This window comes from Branchiostoma lanceolatum, chromosome 10 (assembly GCF_035083965.1).
Source record: "Branchiostoma lanceolatum isolate klBraLanc5 chromosome 10, klBraLanc5.hap2, whole genome shotgun sequence".
In the NCBI taxonomy this organism is placed as follows: Eukaryota; Metazoa; Chordata; class Leptocardii; order Amphioxiformes; family Branchiostomatidae; genus Branchiostoma; species Branchiostoma lanceolatum.
In genome coordinates, this window is record NC_089731.1 from 14,541,024 (window position 1) to 14,562,339 (window position 21,316).

The 21,316-nt window shown below is 41.1% G+C and overlaps 3 protein-coding genes across 3 annotated transcripts in view; 2 read left to right on the forward strand and 1 right to left on the reverse strand.

Moving 5' to 3' along the window:
- The window catches only part of LOC136443379 (rootletin-like), a 75,275-nt gene extending 72,870 nt beyond the window's left edge, over window positions 1–2,405 (reverse strand). Inside the window, exon 1 of the mRNA XM_066440600.1 lies at window positions 2,212–2,405. Within this exon, the coding sequence (XP_066296697.1) occupies window positions 2,212–2,322 (111 nt within the window). The 5' untranslated portion in view covers window positions 2,323–2,405. The remainder of the gene's footprint in view (window positions 1–2,211) is intronic.
- Window positions 1–21,316, forward strand: part of LOC136443380 (peroxisome biogenesis factor 2-like) — a 37,210-nt gene that overhangs the window by 2,477 nt on the left and 13,417 nt on the right. Inside the window, exons 4-7 of the mRNA XM_066440601.1 lie at window positions 4,536–4,730; window positions 8,360–8,512; window positions 9,655–9,702; window positions 18,652–18,858. Of these exons, the coding sequence (XP_066296698.1) occupies window positions 4,536–4,730; window positions 8,360–8,512; window positions 9,655–9,702; window positions 18,652–18,858 (603 nt within the window). The remainder of the gene's footprint in view (window positions 1–4,535; window positions 4,731–8,359; window positions 8,513–9,654; window positions 9,703–18,651; window positions 18,859–21,316) is intronic.
- LOC136443651 (uncharacterized) lies at window positions 13,747–17,971 on the forward strand. The gene is made up of 3 exons (XM_066440968.1): window positions 13,747–16,216; window positions 16,377–16,515; window positions 16,780–17,971. Exons 1-3 carry the CDS (start codon window positions 13,799–13,801, stop codon window positions 16,932–16,934), a joined length of 2,712 nt encoding a protein of 903 aa, XP_066297065.1. The 5' UTR covers window positions 13,747–13,798; the 3' UTR covers window positions 16,935–17,971.

Sequence of the window (21,316 nt, forward strand, 5' to 3'; positions counted from 1 at the left end):
ATTGAAGGTGATGATATTGAAGACTGAAAGTAGATACAACTAACGTTGCAAGAATGTGGCTTGTGTAACTGTACCATACATATTTCCAATGATGGTACCTCAAATTTTGAACAGGTAGACTGGTATGTAGGTAACTGTCCTGTGGTCATCACTTGTACAAGTGGCTGGAAAAATTCTACGCATAACTAAACAACCACAAAGTGGCTTTGGAATGGTAACCACAAACTTGTGGATTGTCTCGTTAGATAACTTATCAGTTCGTGAACCTCGTTTGATTCGTTAGTCTGTTTTATCTATAAGTTACAGGCCAAATATTTGGCTGGATGAATTTTTATTTAAGTCTGCCATATCAATCTAAATATCACAACCTTTGTAGTTTAATTCAAAGTCAATAGGGATTTAAGAAGCTGCTTTGCATATTGACTTACTTTTGTAAGACTTAATTAGATATCACATAGTAAACTGTAGCGCAAGATACTCAAGAATTTAAAAATGGTTTCGATAAATTTCGTGGAGTCATTGAAATCCAAAGTGAAAAATCCATTGAAGTAAATCCTTTGATAACACTGGATTTTTGTTCATTATGAAATATTTGTTTTGGTTTAAATACCCGGTGGTCTGTTGTTTAAAGGGCTTTAAATCTTAATGCGCGGCCTTGTTTATGAGTACTTACTCTATATGGGCTTTGTACGTCTCAATCAGAACATTTATGGTGTCTCCTTTGCACCCAGGTAAGCCCAAACGGCGCCTTAGATCTCCGCCCAATTATGTTTACCACCAGCTTTACCCCTCGCCTTCCACCCCAAATTGTCTGACAGAAAACAGGGCACAAATGGCCGTAAATTCCTGATGATTTTACCAAACAATTTCCGGAGACGCTTTGGCACCTTTGGACTTGTTTGGCAGGTTGTTACTCCAGGCACCCACCCCCATTCTTTTGACACATAGACAGACACCCTTGGATATTAATTACTCCAAAACCGCTCGTTAAAACGCTATTAAGATTCTGTAAAAGCCTCAGATCTAAGGGCTACCAGGTGATTAGAATTTGTACCTGATGATTTGAGCTTTAACCATAGTATTGTAGTTTTTTTGTACCGCTATAATTTCTTCCAGCCCTAGGCAAAAACCCATTCTTGCGGGTTTAGGAATAAGTGAACGCCTTTTGATTTGCAAATTTGAAATGTACAACTTGGTTTGGTAACAACGCACCTAATAAGGTGTTTGAAGTATTGTCTGTTCCTCAAGGGATCCCTCCCAATTCTGATTCCATCTACATGTAGTTCCGATATCAAATCTACCTAAGCACTGTCCCTACTAGACACGTTACATCTTCAGTCATAGAAAACCTTTTAAAATGCTCATTTTACAAAAAAAAATCACTTTTTATAGCAAAACTGGAATATACTTGTAACACAGTCCTTGTAATAGCTTAGTTGTCTAAAAGTACAAGAAGCTTTGTTCACCTTCAAGAAACAATGCATTTCCATTCCATAACAAGCACAATCCCAATTACCACCTGTAAGGTAGGCGTGCCCTGTCAGCACACCTGTTGCTCTACCTGCTCACAACCATTGCAACAGGTGTATCACCTTTCTACTGCCCTCAATAGAAAGCGGACAAAATTCTTGGACAAATACAAGCCTATTGTCTAACCGTCTTGTCCGGACAGATTAGAATCTTAAAAAAGTCCTGGGGGCCGCGTGTGTCAAGCAGAGATTGACATAGAAATGTAGGACAGAGACGCTATCCTTGGTATAGGATTTCACGCTACCACAAAGCCTAGGGGATCTTCTTGAAAAATTAACGGACAACAAAAACAAGTAGCCCTTCCTAAGTTCTGAAAGCCCCAAGCTATCAAGCTCTGTGATATAGACATGGTGTCACAAACTATTAGCTCATGTTCTCTTAATGGTTACTGTATTGCCGCCTACCCTAGTAAAAGAAGCTATCTTCCTTCTCTGCTGTAGGTAAATGCATTGATAACTCAGAGTCTATTCATAAAAGGTGCTGAAGGGTTATACATGGTGGACAGGTAAATAAAAAAGTTTTCGTAGAAGATGAGAAGGAGAGAAACTCTTGCCTGTCAGTCTGGTAACTCCCCTTTGGCATCCTTCCAACGTCCCCCTGAAACTTGGGTCATTTATTTACCCAGCTGGTCATTACCGTACAAACACGACAGGACAACAAGATTTAAAAAAATCCACCCACCAGTCGACGTCGTGTCATTCGCGGCTCGGAATCGCTCATGCTGGGGGACGGCGGGGGCGTCTCCACCGAGTCGTGGCGCTCACGAGAGCGAGTGGTATAACGTGTGCTCATGGTTGAAGCCTCTCTTCCTTCAGCGTGGGTGCACTAGAGCAGGGGGACAGCCAGTCAGCACTCTGACAAAGCCTGGAGTGAGTGAGTGGTTGCTACTGCCAGCCAAGGCTATTTAAAGGCCCCAGTCTTATTCAAACATGTCCCCAAGTCATTTTTCTCACCTCTCAATAGAGTTTATGGTAATTCATCCCCAAGGGACCCTGGGAACAAGTGATTGGTCCACACAGTAGTAGCTACGTTTGTTTATTCTACAATCTCTTACGTCAAATTCTAGAAGGTATTCTCATGAAAGATTCAAACTATTCTACACATTGTTTACTGTTGACATATCTACAAATATTCATGCCGTTACCATGGTAGTATACCAGGACTAGCGCTGAGGTTTTGTATGTGTAAAGGAATGTTTGTATCGTGGACAGCGTCAGGTCTTGTCTTGACCCTAATTAAAAGGTAGCGTCCTGTACATAATGAACAGCTTACCTGTAATTAGTCACGTAGATCAGAATTAGCATAATGGACACCCCGGGGGATGTTTAAATGGACAGTGCATGGACATTTAAAGGGACGCTGTTGTGTACACAAAAGTTTTACACAATCCTTTTTTTTGTTTCCTTTTTTTTTTATCAGGTTTTGGCTGGTGAGTTTTGGGCTGTTTTATAAGACATGGCCATTTCAGGGCTGTATATCTGTGATATCTGTTTTGGGCAAGATTATAGTAATGTAAAAGTTTTAACAACTCAAAATAAAGTAGGAAAAACTTCTTTTACAAAGCTTTAATACATTTTCCACTGCATAGAAGATTTCTGTCAAAAGCAATCATCCAGTTTAGCTACTACAAAATACTTAAAAAACTTAAATGAAAACCTATACTTGTCTGTCTTTTTCAACTTCCTTACAGAATTATACTTAATCCTAACAAAAACACCAGTATAGAAATGAGTATGTTTTTCTAGTTGTTGATGAGGGACGACAGGTGTCAATCAAAACAGTGGGTAGCGTCGGTAACCCCTCATTTATCCTGACAACCCAATGTGTTATACCCGACAGCTTCTGTCAGCTAACGTCATGCAAGAAACATGTTTGTCATTCGAAGATCTTCGCTCTTTTCATATGACCTCATGGGTTTTACATTCTACACACTGTTTAACCTTTTCTTAATCATGTTTATTAGTGGCAGTGTTTGAGCTAACACTGTTATACTGACAAACATGTACCAATGTACATACCAGGAGATACCCTTTTTCAACCAATTTACATTTTTTTCTGCAAAGATATGCCTAACTGTCAAGCGTGCACAACTTCTTGTAAAGTTTAAAAGTCTTGTCTTTAAACTCAAAGGAAGGAAGGAAGGAAGGAAGGTAGGAAGGGAGGGAGGGAGAGAGGGAGGGAGGGAGGGAGGGAGGGAGGGAGGGAGGGAGGGAGGGAGGGAGGGAGGGAGGGAGGGAGGGAGGGAGGGAGGGAGGGAGGGAGGGAGGGAGGGAGGGAGGGAGGGAGGGAGGGAGGGAGGGAGGGAGGGAGGGAGGGAGGGAGGGAGGGAGGGAGGGAGGGAGGGAGGGAGGGAGGGAGGGAGATAAGTTTTTTATCAAGACCCTTGGAAAGAAATGATAAAGAAATCTGCAAAGATATGCCTAACTGTCAAGCGTGCACAACTTCTTGTAAAGTTTAAAAGTCTTGTCTTTAAACTCAAAGGAAGGAAGGAAGGAAGGAAGGTAGGAAGGGAGGGAGGGAGAGAGGGAGGGAGGGAGGGAGGGAGGGAGGGAGGGAGGGAGGGAGGGAGGGAGGGAGGGAGGGAGGGAGGGAGGGAGGGAGGGAGGGAGGGAGGGAGGGAGGGAGGGAGGGAGGGAGGGAGGGAGGGAGGGAGGGAGGGAGGGAGGGAGGGAGGGAGGGAGGGAGGGAGGGAGATAAGTTTTTTATCAAGACCCTTGGAAAGAAATGATAAAGAAATTGGCCTTATACAGTTGTTTAAGAAAACATTTCCAACTGCATGCAATATTTCAGACAAAAAATATGAGAATCAAAGAGTCTCAGAGCTCAAAATACTCGTCTTACATCCTGCTATCTATGAAGATGTTGAGATTGAAGAAAAATATAAACAACTTGTATTGGGCAATACGATAAACTACACATGTACATGTTGAGTTATATTTTGAGAATATCTTGAGCCCTCACAGTGTCTGAATGAATGTCAAGTTTTTAATTCTTCTTCTCTACAGTTCACCATCCATACTGCAAGTGCAACGGTAGGACAGAAGCTGCTAAACCTGAGATACAGCGGTTCATCCACGACAGCCGGCCTAACGGACCGACAGAAACTCCTGTACGCGCTTATCGTGGTTGGCGGGAAGTGGCTGCAAGATCGGTCACATGACTTAGCCAGCTGGACCGGTCAAACGTCCCTGTTTCAATCGGTAGGCGGAAAATATGTGTCGGATGTTGTCAAAAATATTATATATTGGTGTGAAGAAAGCTAAATGTTGGTAAGTACGTTTGTCGGAGCTTCCAGTGACTACAAAGTTGCGATTTGACGCTATTTAACACGGTAGATGGGAATATTTCAAAGATATTAGACAGGGAGGATTTTGTGTTTAGACTTGATAGTTTTAGCTATGGTCAAAGTGCTGCTTATGGGGACTCAAATATCGTGTTTGGAAAGACTGGAGGTCAACAAGACATACATTGTACTACTGTAAATGCATTTAAGTTCGCATGGTTTTAATTTCGCGGTAGGGAGAAAATTGAGTGTTTGAGACAATAGAAGACAAGGGGGTAGGAGGGCAAAAAATTTTGCGGAAGTTTTAAGTTTGCGGTAAAGAGCTTACAGTGAAAACTGTGAACATAAAACCACCGCAAACATTTCTGCATTTACAGTATTCCATCAATGAAATGGTGTCATCAACACTAGAAAACCTGTCTGTAGTAGCACAGAGGGGGTAAAGTTTTTGGCAGGTTGACAAAAAATGGGAATGTTTAGAGTAACGACTAAAGAATTGTCAGTTAACCCAGTTTAAAGGATCACCGTAGTTTGACCAGCGCCGTTGTTGTGCCCATCAGTAATAATATCATCAGGAAGCCAACAAGTGCTTACCTTTCAGTTGTTACTGCTTCTACAATGTATTTGATTGAATCAACGTACACATGTACCCTCTCAGCAGTGGTACACTATGAGCTTGATAGTTAAGTTCTGTCGCTGGATTTAGCTTAATTTCTGACACAGTAGATAAGTGGGACTTACCCAAATTTTTGACTGAACAGCCACCAGTGAAATTTGTGTAAGTCCTTTTTGTATTGTGCTGAAAATTACAGTCCAACTACAGAGCTTTAATACACTTTTAGATAAAAACCTCAAAACCAGCAAAGTTGCTGGAGTTTCCTCATGTTGCAATTTTAAAGAAATATGATTATTATAGTAATTTCACAACTGCAAGCTGTTCATCTGTTCTGGTAGAATTTGTTCTGTCGCTGGATTTAATCTTAATTTCTGACACAATATAAAAGTGGGACTTAACCCAAATTTTAGACTGAACAGCCACCAGTGAAATTTGTGTAAGTCCTTTTTGTGTTGTGCTGAAAATTACAGTTAAGTCCAACTACAAAGCTTAAATACACTTTTAGATAAAAACCTCAAAACAAGCAAAGTTGCTAGAGTTTCCTCATGTTGCAATTTTAAAGAAATATGATTATTATAGTAATTTTACAACTGCAAGCTGTTCATCTGTTCTGGTAGAATTTGTTCTGTCGCTGGATTTAACATAATTTCTGACTCAATAGAAAAGTGGGACTTAGCCAAAATTTCCAACTGAACAGCAACTAGTGAAATTTGGCTAAGTCCTTTTTGTGTTGAGTTGGAAATTACAGTTAAGTCCAACTACAGAGCATTAGTACACTGTCAGGTGCTTTTAGATAAAGACTTAAAACCAGTAAAGCTTCTTGAGTTTCCAATCGTTGCAATCTTAAAGAAAGTAAAGGAATTTCATGAAGGATATTTAGAAACCTTCTTGTCTTATCTACACAATTTCAACAACAAAGTTCAACTATTCTGACAGAGAATAGTTTTGAGTTCTATTTTTCTGTCATCGTTTTTCTACAACACTTTACCCCATATGTCTGTCTGGGCTTAAACTTAAAAGCCCAAGCGGATTTACATGTTAATTCTAGCGGTAGTACTTAACACACCATTAAATTTTCTTTTCTATGTGCCAGTAGCTATAGTGTGTACATGTTTTCTAATTGAAAATAATCATCTGTTTAGAATACATGGCAAAATTGATTAACAGATGATATAACTTCAGTCCTACAAGTAATTGAAAATTAGAGTGATATATGGGGAAATATGTTGTACTGTATTATTTTCAAATGAGGTGCATGAGTCATTTGTTCAAGCCTGCAAAGGCTGTAAGACAAATTTAGCACGAAGCAAAAAAAATCATCAAATTGCATTTCTGGGCCTTTTTTTTCAACCAAAATACTGATTTTCAGAAAACTTGTACAGTAACTTTAAGAAGTTCCACAAAAGTTTTCGATCTTCCCCTCCCTCCTTTGCACATAAAATTTCAATTACTTCAAGCCTTACACCTTTTATGTAAGGGGTTAAAGTCTCCCTGTAAAACAGTTGCCCTATACTTACTGCAATTTTTCAAACAGCCCCTGAAATTATAGTGTTTTAGAGGTGGTTAACCCGTGTAAATTGACCCAAAAGAACAATATCAACACCAGAGAGGTCTATAATTTGTGCTCGGGGAACAAGAAGCCGTATTCTTGTTCGGTGTCTTCAGTTTGATGGTGTGTTAAATACTACCGCTAGCTTACAACGTGTGACTCAGCTTGGGCTTTAAACTTTAAAGGCAAACACATGGACAAACAAAGGGTTGTAGGAAAATGATGACAGAAAAATAGAACTGGAAAGAATGAAAAGTTCATTGTTGACAGCGTCGTCTCCATGGAGACAAGCGTTGGTACGCCGGTCGAGTCTGTACTTTCAAAAGTACAACCGCTACCCTTAAGATGTAATTAAGATGTTGCAATTTATCAAAACTTGCTAGTGTCAGACAGTTGATTTAAACAACACAATTTTTGCAAAGTTCGTTTGACGCCAGCTGGTTATAGAAAGGTAGGATTCGTTCTAAAATCTGGCTACCACAATCTGAGCTGAGGTATTTCAATTATAGTCTAGTGAACTGGAGTTAGCACTTACTGTAAATGCATTTAAGTTTGCGTGGTTTTTATTTCAGGCTAAGTCAAAAATGGAGTGTTCGCGGTGGTTTTAAGTTTGCGGCAGCACTATAGTCTCATACTGCTACAGTATTGGACAAAAATGTTCACGGTGGTTTTAAGTTCGTGGTGAAACGTTGCCTCGAACATAAAACCACCGAGAACATTTCTGCATTTACAGTATTTGTAAGTGTCTCTAGATACGTGCTGGAATGTAACTATTCTGACAATGTGTTACTAAACCTGTGTTGTCTGTTAGATTTCATACATTAACGAAAATGGGAAGTGTGGAAAATTTCTTGTACATCTTCATTTTAGTTGAATATAAGTCATTATCTACTTCCTTGGTGTCATAAATGCAATGTAAGTGATGGGAAAAAACTGCTCAGCTATTTTTTTGGATTCTGTGTGAAAGTTGGGTGGACAGGAACTTTGTCTGTAGACAAGTTAAACTGCTCTTTTAAAAACTTTCTCCCTTTTGTCAACAAAGTTGTGTTGGTCAGGGAAGGTTGAGTCTCACCGTATATTCTTTTGATGTCTTTCTTTCTGTCCTAGTTTATAGCTGTAAAGATATTCATCTTTAAAGATAATTAGATTGTGTAAATATGACAAATTCCTACTTTCAGTGTGCTGAAGGTTAAAGTATTGTCTCCATATGTTTTATTTAGGGAAAGGGCTAGCAACCTCTCCCTATAAAATATACCCTTCTACTGAAGAAACTTGCTGTCCTTTGTGCCACAAGGGTCTGAACGAACAAACAAAGGAACCATTTAATTATTGTTTCTGTCTGTTTTAAGGTACTTAAACCTATCATTGTTTCTCTCCACAGGTTAGTAAGGTATTGTCTGCTGCTGAGAATTGTTTGAAGGTGGCCTCTGTGGTGAACTTCCTGGTGTTCCTACAGCAGGGCCAGTACCAGTCCCTCTTGGAAAGGGCTCTCTCCATACGGCCTGTTTACGACAGGAAGCAAGCAATCAGACAGGTGGGAAAATGCATCTTAACACCTGTAGGATCAATCATAGGAATTTGGTAACGCTACTATTTCTAAGACATGTATGTATATAGTGATCTGCCTTGATTTTGATTTAAAAATGTGACAGGATTTGACCAAATTTCATTGTTGTGTGTTACTGTTAGACTATGAATGATAAGAAGCAAGCAATCAGGTGGGAAAATAACGTTAACACCTGTTGGATCAATCATAGGAATTTGGTAACGCTGCTATTTCTAATACATGTTTGTATATATAGTGATCTGCCTTGATTTTGATTTAAAAGTGTGACCGGATTTGACCAAATTTCATTGTTGCATGTTAGACTATGAATGATAAGACGCTAGCAGTCAGGTGGGAAAACAATGTTAACACCTGTTGGATCAATCATAGGAATTTGGTAACGCTGCTATTTCTAAAACATGTTTGTATGTAGTGATCTGCCTTGGTTTTGATTTCAAAATGTGACAGGATTTGACCAAATTCCTTGGCTGCATGTTAGACTACGGAGTATAAATGCTTTTTTTCGCTAAGTTGTCACTCAAAGGAAATAGCTGGTCACTCCTTTGACACCACCACTCCAATTCGGCACACCTTATTAGGTCCTATGGGATTGCCATATTTTATTACTGCTGAATTTTCCACTGGAACAAGTAACCAGTTTTGAAGAAAATTCTTAACCATTGTGATATATAGGGCAACCTCCCCTAGCAGCTTCCTTTCAAACTGCAGATTACAAGCATATTGATCATACCACACTAAGCTTGAATGTTGAAAAGTAAAGTCCAAATCCACAAGGTTGGTAGCAAAACACGATGCAAAAGTTTGGAAAGTTAACTCGATTTCAGTTGATCACATCTTTCATTCTATACCTCTTTTTTGTACTACGTACTATGTTTGATAGTTGTCGTGCAATAAAGTTCTTCTTCTCAATTGCATTATGGCACGGATCATTGGATAGTTCTTTATTACCCCTTGTGATGGATACACATGTATGTGATCAAACGAAGAGGAGTTTTCAAACTTTTGGGGTTGGGTTTAGTTTAATCTGTTATTAGCTTTTGCCTGAAACACTTAACATGTTGACTTAATAATTTGATCTGATCTGGACATCATGTTTTCTATACCGGTAGGTCAGCTTTGAGTACATGACCAGAGAGTTGCTGTGGCACGGATTCGCAGTAAGTTTGCTCTTTTTCCTTTTCAAGTTCATTTACTGTACAACAACATAAAAGTTTTTTAAAAAAGATTTAAGTCCCCCTGCACCAGACGGTGCATAGGGCGGTGCCCATCTCCGTTTCAGTAACCCTTGGGCCACACAACTTTGTGCAATCACTACAGTAGGGGGCTAGTCAACTGGTAGTTGTGTGTGTTCAATACTACCATACTCTTTCCCAAATGCTAAGCAGAGAAAGCAGTGTATGTACCATTTTAAAGTCAGTTTGGTATGACTCGGCCGGGAATCGAACTCATGCAAGGTGAACACTAGGCCATTGCACAGATGTCCATAATAAAATGCTGGGGTTGATTTTTTCACAAAATGTATTTTCAACAAATCTTACCCACTAAATATCATCAGAATTGATCCATATCTTCTTGAGTTATTGCTGGCCAGAGAAGGTTGTAGTAGGTATTCCAACGCTACAGCGAAAATGTTCTACCGCATGGCTGACAGTGAAATTTGTTACCATCTTTCCATGTTCGCGGCGCAAAGACAATCCCCCTAAAATAGCCGTGTTGTACATGAAAATGAAGCATATAAACTTGTCTCTCCAGAAATGTGGGTCTTGGGGTTCTACGATCCCGAAAACTCCAGAAATTGGCCGATGAAAACCGCTCGGAGTGGGCCGGGACGCGCGTCTCGCCGAACGCGGGCTCCATTTTGCCTGCAGCGCCTCGGGGGAACTCCCTTGTTTACGGCGCCTGCGCGTTGCCGTCCTCTGCACCAGTAGAGTGAAACTAGCATCATATTCAAGAGCAGATTACGAGCTTTAAAATGATACCGGTGACAACTACACACCATGAAAATTCGGGGCAGAAACGGCGATTCAAAACTTTTTGAAATTTTCATTTTCTAAAACGAAGGTAAAATTGTAGCCGTTTATAGTTGTCACCGCTGTCAAAATAACGGCAGAAAACAGAGCTTTCTGATGATGTAATCGGTTTCTCCCTCGAATGTACGTCCGCGAATCGCGAGCTACATTTTACTGAGGTAAACAAAGGGTTTGTTTACGTTTCGCGCGCGTCACTCCAGCGCGCGAAAATCAAGCTTGCGCGTCGTCTGTCAGAGCGCAGTTCGCCCACTGAGCGGCACAAATGAATGGTTTTCTACACCATGGAGCCGGAATTTCAAGGTAAACTAGAATTTTGTGCATTTTGGTGTGCTGACATACATTTTAAATGGTATTTTTTTGCAACTTTCATACAAGAAGTTATGATAGATAAGAGAGTGCATACATTGTATGTGTACTGTTATGGCTTGCAGCTGATTAAAATGCTTGACTGTATTTTTGCATTTTTTCTAGTGGTCACAGCATTTTTATTAATGAAAGAATGTCACTTGCCACAAGTTAGAAATACATTGTGTTTTTTGATTGTTGAACTTGAAGGTTATAGTGTGAAACCTATGCCCAATTTAAAAAAAAAATTCCATATCAGTATCTAAGGTTCTGTCATTTTTTTCTATGAAAGAATATTACTTGCCTCAGGTTCCAAGTGGGAAATACCTTGTGTATTTTTCATTTGTCGAACTTGATGGCACCGCTGGCCCCCGGTTAGGGGTCATAGCGTCGAACCTATGCCCAATTTTTCCAAAAATTCCACCGTAGTATTATCTCCTTGAAAATCTTTTTGATGAAAAATGTTAGTTGCCTTAAATTCCAAGTGGAAAATACAATAACATTGTGTATTTCTATCATTTGTCGACATTGCGTGAACATTTCTTTACAGTATTTAAGTTTCTGTCAGTATTGTGTTTAGGAAAAAATGTTCCTTGCCTCAAGTTCCAAGTGGAAAGTATTTTTTCCATATGTTGAACTCGATGGCACCGTTGGCCCCCGGTTAGGGGTCATAGCGCCGAACCTATGCCCAATTTTTTCGAAATGTTTATGAACTTTTTAATTGAAGAGAGCAAATAAAAAGGGGCAACGATAAATAATTTTCAGTTGCTAAGCCACTAATTGGTTTCTGGTTGGATGTGATCACAGGAAAGCTACATTTAAGCTACAACGGTATTTAGAAAATGTTTATTGAATAATTAAGTTCGAAGTAACTTTCATGACCATCGATTAAAATTGCCAGTATGCAGATTAGTTATTACTCCGGGAAGGAGGATGACCTCCTTCTGGGAGTATTGGGATTGCATTTGTTTGCGCGTTCGCAGCTATAACTCACGATCCCGTTGTCGCATTGGTGTGTAACTTGGCATATCGTTTGCCTGGTTCGGCGTGGTGATGCACAATAGCTTTGTTACACCATAACTATTTTAAACGTCAATCCAATATCGTAATTGCACCCCTATAATTAATGCTATGTCCCACTGCCCTGCCATAGGGACCATGTTATAATCCGTTATGCATGACTGGAATACTTCAGGCAGATACGGGTTATAAATCTTCCTTACTTGCTGTGATCGTATAGTCACTGTTACATTGAAAAATAGACAACGTGCATCACCACACGCAACCTAGCAAACGATATACCAAGTTACATACCAATGCGGCAACGGGAATTGTGAGTTTTAGCTGCGAACATGTGCCGAGTGAGCTTCAGTCTGTGTATTAAGTATGCCGTGTCCCTCGCAACTCGCATCCAGTATGTGCGCACGGGACCACGGACGATGCATTTTTACGCACAGTGTGAAAATGGCAAATCTCTGGACCTTCAAACTTACCACACTTGTAGTTTATAATACGGAGGCTGTGACAATGTAAAAAGTTTACGCAGGGGATGAAAGATTGTTGAGAAATATCTCTCAGAAAAGTGCGCGCGCCAGTGTCCCTTCCGGGTGGTTAGATCCGGTGACCTTTGACCTTCGTGAAATGTTACGATAATATAAATGAGCCTTTTTTTATTGCAAATAGCTTGATAGCTATAGATCAGGCCGGCCTGCAATAAATTGTGGAAAGAGGATTTACTGCATATTTGTGATTTCTGATACATCTTAGTTGTAAGGCTGAATGGTTCGTTGATAATTGAAAAGGGGCCATCTAGATCTAACTTTGTGACTTTTCCCGGAATTTCTAGATCCCATCTGTGCCATACTGTAAAAACATACTTTTCAGCAGGTTGACCACTCCTGTATTGAAAGAAAAATATAAACAAACACTTTTTCTTTACTTGCTCTAAAACACTACTTGGACTGAGAAGAGATGCAATTTGTGTGGGTCAATACTTGTACATACTATAAATACTTCACGGAGAATTGTGTCCTACGGACTCTTGTTGGTTCTTATTTTCCTTGTCAGGTGAAACACTGGAGAGTCTGTTGGACTCACCTGGCAGGAAGTTCCCATCTGACACAGTTGCAGGTGTTTTAGAGATAGTATCGCTGATAGACAAAAGTGACAAGTACACCTGGGATCACTTTACGGCATGGCACAGAAAGCAATTCCCAGAGCTTGGAACAAAAGCAAAGGCAACTGTGCATAAGCAAGTTCTGAAATTAAAGTCAAGGCTAACAAGTCTTAAGAAGAACAAAACCAGAGATGGTGCCGGTTCTGTTGAAGCATTCCAGGTGATGAAGTACGTCAATGCCTGCTCTCCTCCACAACGTGACCCCACAACTCAACAGCAATGTACCAAAATAAGTAGAGACATCAGGAGTTCAAGAAGACAACTCTTCAAGGATCGCAACGTGGCACCAGATGAAAGAAAGAAGGACAGACAGGAATTGTTGAATAGAAATGCCCAACTGAGTGTTGATTTGATGACAGTAAGGAGACAGCTTAAGAAAATAAAGGTCAGTACAGTTTCTCAGGCTTGCTATGACAAGAAAGAGAGGGAGTGTAAAGCAAAGGAAGCTCTCCTGAAGGAAGCAAAGAAGAAAATCAGTGCACTTAAGAAGGAGAATGTTGTCCGAGCACTGCGAAGGAGAAAGAAAAGTCATGCTGAGCAACGGAAAAAGTGGATGAGTGAAAGACAGCAGCTTTTACAGAAGGTAAGAGTGATGAAATCGAGAATGATGGAGCAGAAGTCAGGATTCAAGGAGAAGGAAATGGAGCTGCATAAAGCAAAGAAGGTGGCCCAAACAAAAGCAAGTGACAGAAAGAAGGCATTATGTGTGATGAAAGAGAAAAGTGCATGAAAGACAAGATCAGGAAGCAACAAGAGGATTACTCTTTACAAGCTGAGAAAGTTGCCAGGCTCGAAGAGAAGGTTGAAATGACGAAGGATCTGCACAAAACTAACACCAGAACCAGGGATGATGACCGAGCTCCATTCACAGACGGTGTCAAGCAATGTGTGATGGAGCTGCAGGGCATGCAGGTGGGCTCCAACAAGGTGCCCAAGGTCATCGAAACGGTTGCCCGAAATCTGTTTGATTGCAAGCTCTTGCCCAAGGATTTGCCTCAAAAATCAACAACTTGTAACCTCGCCGCGCAGGCATATTATCTAGGGAGGCGAAAGGTAGCAGAAAAGTTGGCGGATGCGGAACACTGGGGGCTCCACACTGACGGTACATCTAGAGATGGTCTACATGTGCTCAACTTTCAATGTGTTACCGACAACGAACAGCTGTCTCTTGGTTACCTTCCTGTAGCCGAAGAAACAGCCTCCTCTGTTTTGGAGAGCACCCAAGCTGTGGTGAAGGAGCTGTCAGAAATCCATCCCCAGAATGATCCCTCCAAAGTACAGCAAACGCTTCTGGAAGGCCTGCAGACCACCATGACTGACCGTTGTGCTGTAATGAAGTTGTTTACTAAGAATCTTCAGAAGTGGAAAGATGAAGAGTTGCAGAGGAGCGATTCGAATGAAGACAAGAGGGGCATCCATGCATTCTTCTGTACAGCCCACTACCTCCTTGGTTTAAGCCACCATGCATCCCAGGCCCTCAAAGACCATCAGGCTTCCCTGGAGATGGCATTTGGACCACTGGGACGAGACCAGCTAGATGAGTTCAAAAACTGGAGGGTGGCAGAGCCAGCAGTGATCCGTTTTGTGCGCACTGTCTGCGAGGCTCTCGGACCAAGAGGAGACCAGAAGAGCGGTTGCCGGGGTGACTGGACAGCTTGGCTACAATCCATCACATCTAGAATAATATCGTACAGATCAAACCGTTTCAACAACATGTTTCTGGGTGGAGCCACAGTATACCACCACCACAAGGACATCCAGGAATTCCTGAGCAGCGGTGTTCTGACGAAAGACAACAAGCTGCTTCGTTCCATCGCCTCGGATGTAGCCAGTCCTCCACTTTTGGCAGGGGCAAGAGCGCTTGGTATATTCTATCACCGTGTATCTGGACCGGTGTGGGACATGATACAGAGCCCCAAGGTACATATACTGGATATGTACCAGTACATCCAGATCCTATATCAACACCTGGAAGGTTTGGTTGAGGATGCTAGCACACTGCTTGAGGCTGACACCTGTGCGCTCTTCCCTGACTTCCCTCCTCAAGAGTCCCCAGTCTTCGCTTCACTATATGACTCTGTGGAGGATGCCCTGACACAGGAAATGCTTGAAGTGGTCTGTGCCAGCAGCTTGTTTGTGACCGAGAAGCAGCTCGGGGACTTCCTGGAGCAAGGTAAGTATGGAAAACAAGCAACTGAAGTGGAAAAACAACAGACAAAGCATGCCAGGAAGTCCAACCTGATAGGAGAGAGTGACTTTGGGGACTTCGATTACTCTAATAAACAGAAGCCCAATGCTCATCTCCTGCACCACAGCAGCGTGTTAATGACGAAGCAGAACAAGACTTTCAAGTGGGTGGATAGCAAGACACAAGAGGAGAAGGAACAGTTACTTAAAGACGCTCAAAAGATGGCCCCCAAAGTCAGGGAAGCTGACAGACATCACTGGGAAGAAGTGGAGAAAGAGAAACAACGCATTCTATGTGAGAACAAGAAGAGGAAAGAGGAGAAAGACAAGAAAAGAATCGCCATGATGCAAGAACTCATTGACAAGGTGCATGAGCATGGAGGCCCTTGTAGGACAGTCACAGATATCGGCAGACTAACCGATGGTCTCTCGGAGACAAGGAAATGTTCCACCTTGAAAGACGAGCTTAAGTATAATCAGAAAGTTCTTGGCGTTTCAGGAAAGCCACAAGATTTCACTGTGTCATCTGGGAATAAGAAGCTGTCTTCTGTGGAGTTGAAAACAAAACTATCTGTCATCATTGCAAGAGCAACGCAGCCAGCTGAGCCAGAACCAAATCTAGATCGTGTTGATTTCACTGCGCCTGAAAGGCAGTTGAAAGTGAGCGCTGTCAAGTCCTCATACCTGGAGAAAGTGGATGTTGAAAGGAGAAATCGTGTTGACAGTGATGAGGCCGGAAACAGTAAGACCCCAGATGAGGAAAATGCTGAAGAAGAACAGCAAGTTGAGAAGAGAAAGAAGGTCACACAGAAGAAGATGACAGCAGAAGCAGAACAGTGTACTCATGAAAAGAAGCAAGGCAAGAAGGGGAAGAAAGTCACAGAGAAGAAAAAGAAGATGACAGTTGAGACTGAAGTAGGAGTGCAGACTAGGGTAAGTGTAATGTGAACTTGAAATAAGCTTGTCACAACCACATTGTTTCAGTGCTTTTTGTGCCATGGGATGTTTTGCTTGACTTTGCTGGTCTAGGTAGTTAAAATCATAAAACTGCTGTACTTACCTGAAATATTATTCTTGTCTCAAATACTATCAGGAGCCAGTGTCGTACCGACCGGGTGAGTTTGTCGCAGTGTGGTACAGCGACCTCCACGACAAGCCAACCTGGTACCCAGGATCAGTGGTAGAAGATGGTGTTGAAACAGTGACACTTACCTTCTTTCATCCAGTTGCAGGTATTTATCTGTTTGTTCAATTCTTAACTCCAGATTTTCTTGATGTATCTTACAGAGTTCAGTCACATGCAGTCTGATTCTTTTTTCAGTATCACACTCCAAATACTTTTTTTGGTCTAGTAGTATATGATACAAATCAGTGGAATGATGGTATGGTTCATTGTACTAGGATACATGTAGGTCATCATTGACGCAGATGGACTAACATAATCACCATGTTAGACACAATCATATTTACTAAAACTAAAAGAATGTATTTTTCAGGAGGAATGTACCAACTCCCAGATGTTGCCGATATTAGACCAGTAGAGAAGAAGTTTGTGTTGAAGAATATAGATGTCACGCCAATAAGTGGGGGGAGATATTGGATGGTGGAGGACAAACTGAAAGTTGATAAGTTGTGCAGCCAGTTCTACTAACTGACTGAGTATTAAGTTTGTAAGAATAAATAGTCGTTGACAGCAGTTGCTATCATAGAAAAGGGTTAAAAGTAAGCTTGTTTTTGCAAAAGGTGGTGAACATTATATAACTGATTATTAGATGATAACTACGTGCATCCAAGAAATCCGTGTATGTTGTGTTTACTAAGACAGCCTTTGACCTTGAATGTTGACCATGTCATGATAAATGCAGTGTTTACATTGTTTACTCATAGTAATATTTCACTTCTTGATATTTAAAAAGAGGCAAAGAAGATAGTAAAAACATGTTATATATTGTGAAAGTGTTAAGTTGTGCCATTAATGTATTGTTGCATCATGACTCATCAAATACTGTAATGTGAAATATTTATGCAATCTCAGCTTTGAACTTGACGGAGGTTACCTTGTTATTAAGGCAGTTAGCATTGCTGATATTCTGTTGATGTAACATTTTCTAGTACAGTAGAAACCAGTTAATTGCAATACGCTTTTTAGCAAAAACCGGCGAACTGCAAAGGATTGTGAAATCCCAAACCGTTTCCCATTGACGCAATGGTTTACCGAACCCCGTATACGCAAAGCCCATGATCGCAAAATTCGGCTAATCGGCAAAAAAATTGTCAAGTTTCACCACATATTGAACCAAAAATATGCCAAAGAAATCACCAAAAGCGGCAAGAATGCACCAAAAACTTCCCGTATAAAGACATCAGGCCGCAAAAAGAACGAAGTTGTCTGTTTTAAGCCACAAAGGAGGGCGGTTTCTTTTGAGTCAGTTGATCCATGGATTCAGCCAATACACTGTATGTACTGAGGCATGTAAGTTTTCATTTGTAAATAATCCTCTACGTAGTCAGCTACGTGTATTTCCGTCGACCCTGTGGAGTAAAATGAAGATTACAATTAGATACATCGGTAAAATGTTACAAGTGAATGTACTACTAAATAAAGTTCACTGTTACTTGTGGTAAATATGACCGTGTTTGTATTCTTTGTGTAATTGCGTTTGATTTCCTAACCAAAAATGTGGATTGTTTCCCCTCAGTTTAATGATTTTTTAGAATAAGTACAGGTAAGATGATTGTTCTTGTTTAAAGAACACAAGTGGGTGTTAATTTGTGTGAAATATTGGAAGACAGAGTTGCTCCGGTGAAAAGATACAGTTGTGTGAACTTTGGAGGATTTTTCCTTCTCCAGGGGTCAAAGGTCACGCTGCCACCTGAGTAATTTGGCGTAAGAAGCCTACTTTGACACTGTGAAAAAAACATAATAAAATGATATCAAAGTTTGGGACTCTGCGGAGTGCTTCTAAGTAGTCCATATTACAAGTCTATAAGATAGAATAAGCTTTTCAGCTTTACTTTCCTTTTTATCACCCCTCAAAAAAAGCATTTTTGTTCATTTTCATGTTTAATTGCGCGGCCGACCGTTTGTGAGGACAGATTTTGGCAACTTCAAGGAGCCATATCTCAGCAACCGTTCAAGATATTTGCTCCATTTAAAAAGTATTTTACTTGTCTTCATCAGCTCTTTCAGAAACAGTAAAAATCTGCATTGTATTGTGTTTCTGAAATTTTGGTTGGAATACCTAGTTGTAGGAACACGGACACATAAAAAACAGTACCTTCTTCACTGTGGTAACAATGGATTTGTTGTAACTTTTTGTATCCCGTCCACATACATGTATTCACAACCACTTCTTTAACTTCCACAGGAGTTCTTGTTCTTTCTACTGCCCTTGATCAACATCAGGAGATGGAAGAATGTTGTGACGAATCAGCTGCTAGGTTCGGGGCAGCAGGACAGCGATGTGAACCTGCGCGGTCCCGTGGAACTGAAGGAGTGTGCCGTGTGCGGGGAGTGGCCCACCAACCCTCACGACATCGGCTGTCAACATGTCTTCTGCTTCTACTGCATCAAAGTCAGTTTAAGATATAAACACCATCATATCAATACATTGTCATATAAAATACAACATAGTGTAATCTGTATCGCCAGAGGTACCGGCCTGATCCGCGGGAGGGCCGGGACCAAGGGTGATGCGGAATACACGATGTTGTATTTTATTTATGTCATACCCACCTGAAAAAAACATGTATTTCAATGTGAAATGTGCCAGAAGTTGAGAGAGTTTTGTGTCCTTGAATAGAGAAATTGTAACAACATTGATTCCAACGTCCAAATCTGGTATTTGGATTTTCGACAGCGGGGCAACAGGTGCACTCAAAGCGAGTTTGAATTGAACTCGGGAAGCCTCAGGTATGGACCTGTCTGAACACCTATATCGAAGGTTGTCGCGGCCCGGGTAGGATATAAATCAATGTATGGTAGTATATTCATCAAGTAATACTTTGGCATTTCAGATTTAATAATGATATATAAGTCGCTATATTTAGACAATCATTTAGATATGTCATTTCTGTCTCTAGCTCTGGTAGTTCATAATAAGTTGTATCCTTGATAGAAAGCCTGGTCAGGTGCAGTTTGGTCAGTAGCAGAAAGGGGTCTCTGCACAAGTTGGTGTGCCAGATTTGATAATGATATGTATCGTATCTCTTTTGGATACTTGTTCAATTCTCCAATGCTGGTACATGCAGTTCATAACCAGTTTTGGCAGTGCATGAGGTTTTGTCCTCAGTAGAAAAACCTGGTTGGATGCAGTTTGGTCAGTAGCAGAAAGGGGTCTCTGCACTCACAAGTTTGTCTGTTTATTCTAGCAGTTGCGGAGATAGCAGACTATCTTTCCCCAACAGCATTCCTTGAAGTCTATTCTAGTGAGCAAATGCTTTAACGCCCAAGGCAAATAAATTGCGGAACTGGACAGTGTCCAAGAAAAAGAACCCCAGCTCTTCCAAACAGTGTCTGTTGGTATGGTAGCTCAATGGAAATAGTGGTGGTTTTTACTCCAAGGCTAGTTGGATTAGTAAACTTTGAAGAAAAAAGATTGTAAGCTCTAAAGTCTGACAATGGCATGCATGACAGTGATTTGACTCCTCCTTTGTAGAAAAAGGGGAACTAGTTGTGACAGGTGTCTCCATCCAAACCGTGACTTGGCTTTCTCTTTGCATAAGGTTGTGTTTCTTTTTCTTCCAGCTATCTATTGCTTTTCCGGACTCACTTTGGCATGCTGACTTGTTTTTGGTCCCCCTATACATTTCTAGCGGTTCACTTTTGCCAACAGGTTTGAACAAAACACTCTAGGTCACAAGATGAAACTAAGCACAGTGTACATGTACCACACTGAACAAGAACCATCTACCAACTTAAAGTCGTGACCATAGCTTTTCCAGAACAAGAGATATCAAAACTGGAAGTCCTGCAGCGGGACCATAGAATGCCGCTAGGGGGCCCATAACATAAGCTAATCATTTCTTTACCATCCAAGTCCAACATACGGAATATCGTAAAGATCCATCCACAACTTCTCAAGTTATGTTGTCCACAAACATACAAACACAGGCATCTAAAAACATAATCTTCTTGGTGAAGGTGATGATAAACTTGGTACATCTATGTCCTGGCATGTTGCATGTATGGTACATTTTTGATTAGGGTTAACAACAGGCTCCTTGCTTTTCCCTCCCTATCTCCCCTTCTAATAAACCTCCTGACATTGTATGATAACCTAATCACTAAGCATAGGGAATAGCATCATTTCCACAGGCGACCTCCCCCCCTCCCTATAGAGCTGACTAAGGTACTGGTTCAATTCCATAAGACAAGTTTCCACCCAAACTTGTCACGTTACCTTTTCCAGAAGGATAAATCTTGTGTGCCACTAGGGATATCTGTTGTTCTATCTCCTGCTGGTTTCAATCAGTAAGGTTATAAGGTGTAATTCTGTGGTAGCTGACATGAATGGGAACCAAGTGAAGGTGACATGATTTTTGCCTTCCAGTCAGAAGGAGAGATGCGGTACAAATGCACACCAGCTGACGATTGGGTGGTTAACGTGAACTTGAGATTTCATGTTGTGGTTGAACTTGGCATGCCAGAGGCTAAACATGGAGGTTTTTTGTATCATGCTTCTTTTATTTATTGGTTCAGCATGTACATGTCAGGGTTGCCCTTCTAGCCGGAGGCTATTACTAAGGGTGAACCCATGTGCAGTCATACAACTATAGGATATGAACCACTCACACAGGGAAGAACCCCTACACTTTTTGATAAGTGCGGTGGGTTCTTAAACGTGCTCGAGGTGTGGCTCTCCTCAAACACGGAACCTCCATTTAGCGTCCTATCGGACAGAAGTCCATAACCGAAGCTAGGTACTCATTTACACCTGGTTGAAGTGAGGAAAGTCGTGTAAAGTGCTTTTCCCAAGGGCACAACATCGGGGCATATCGGTGGGTTCGAACCCGGGACCTCTCGGTTGTGGG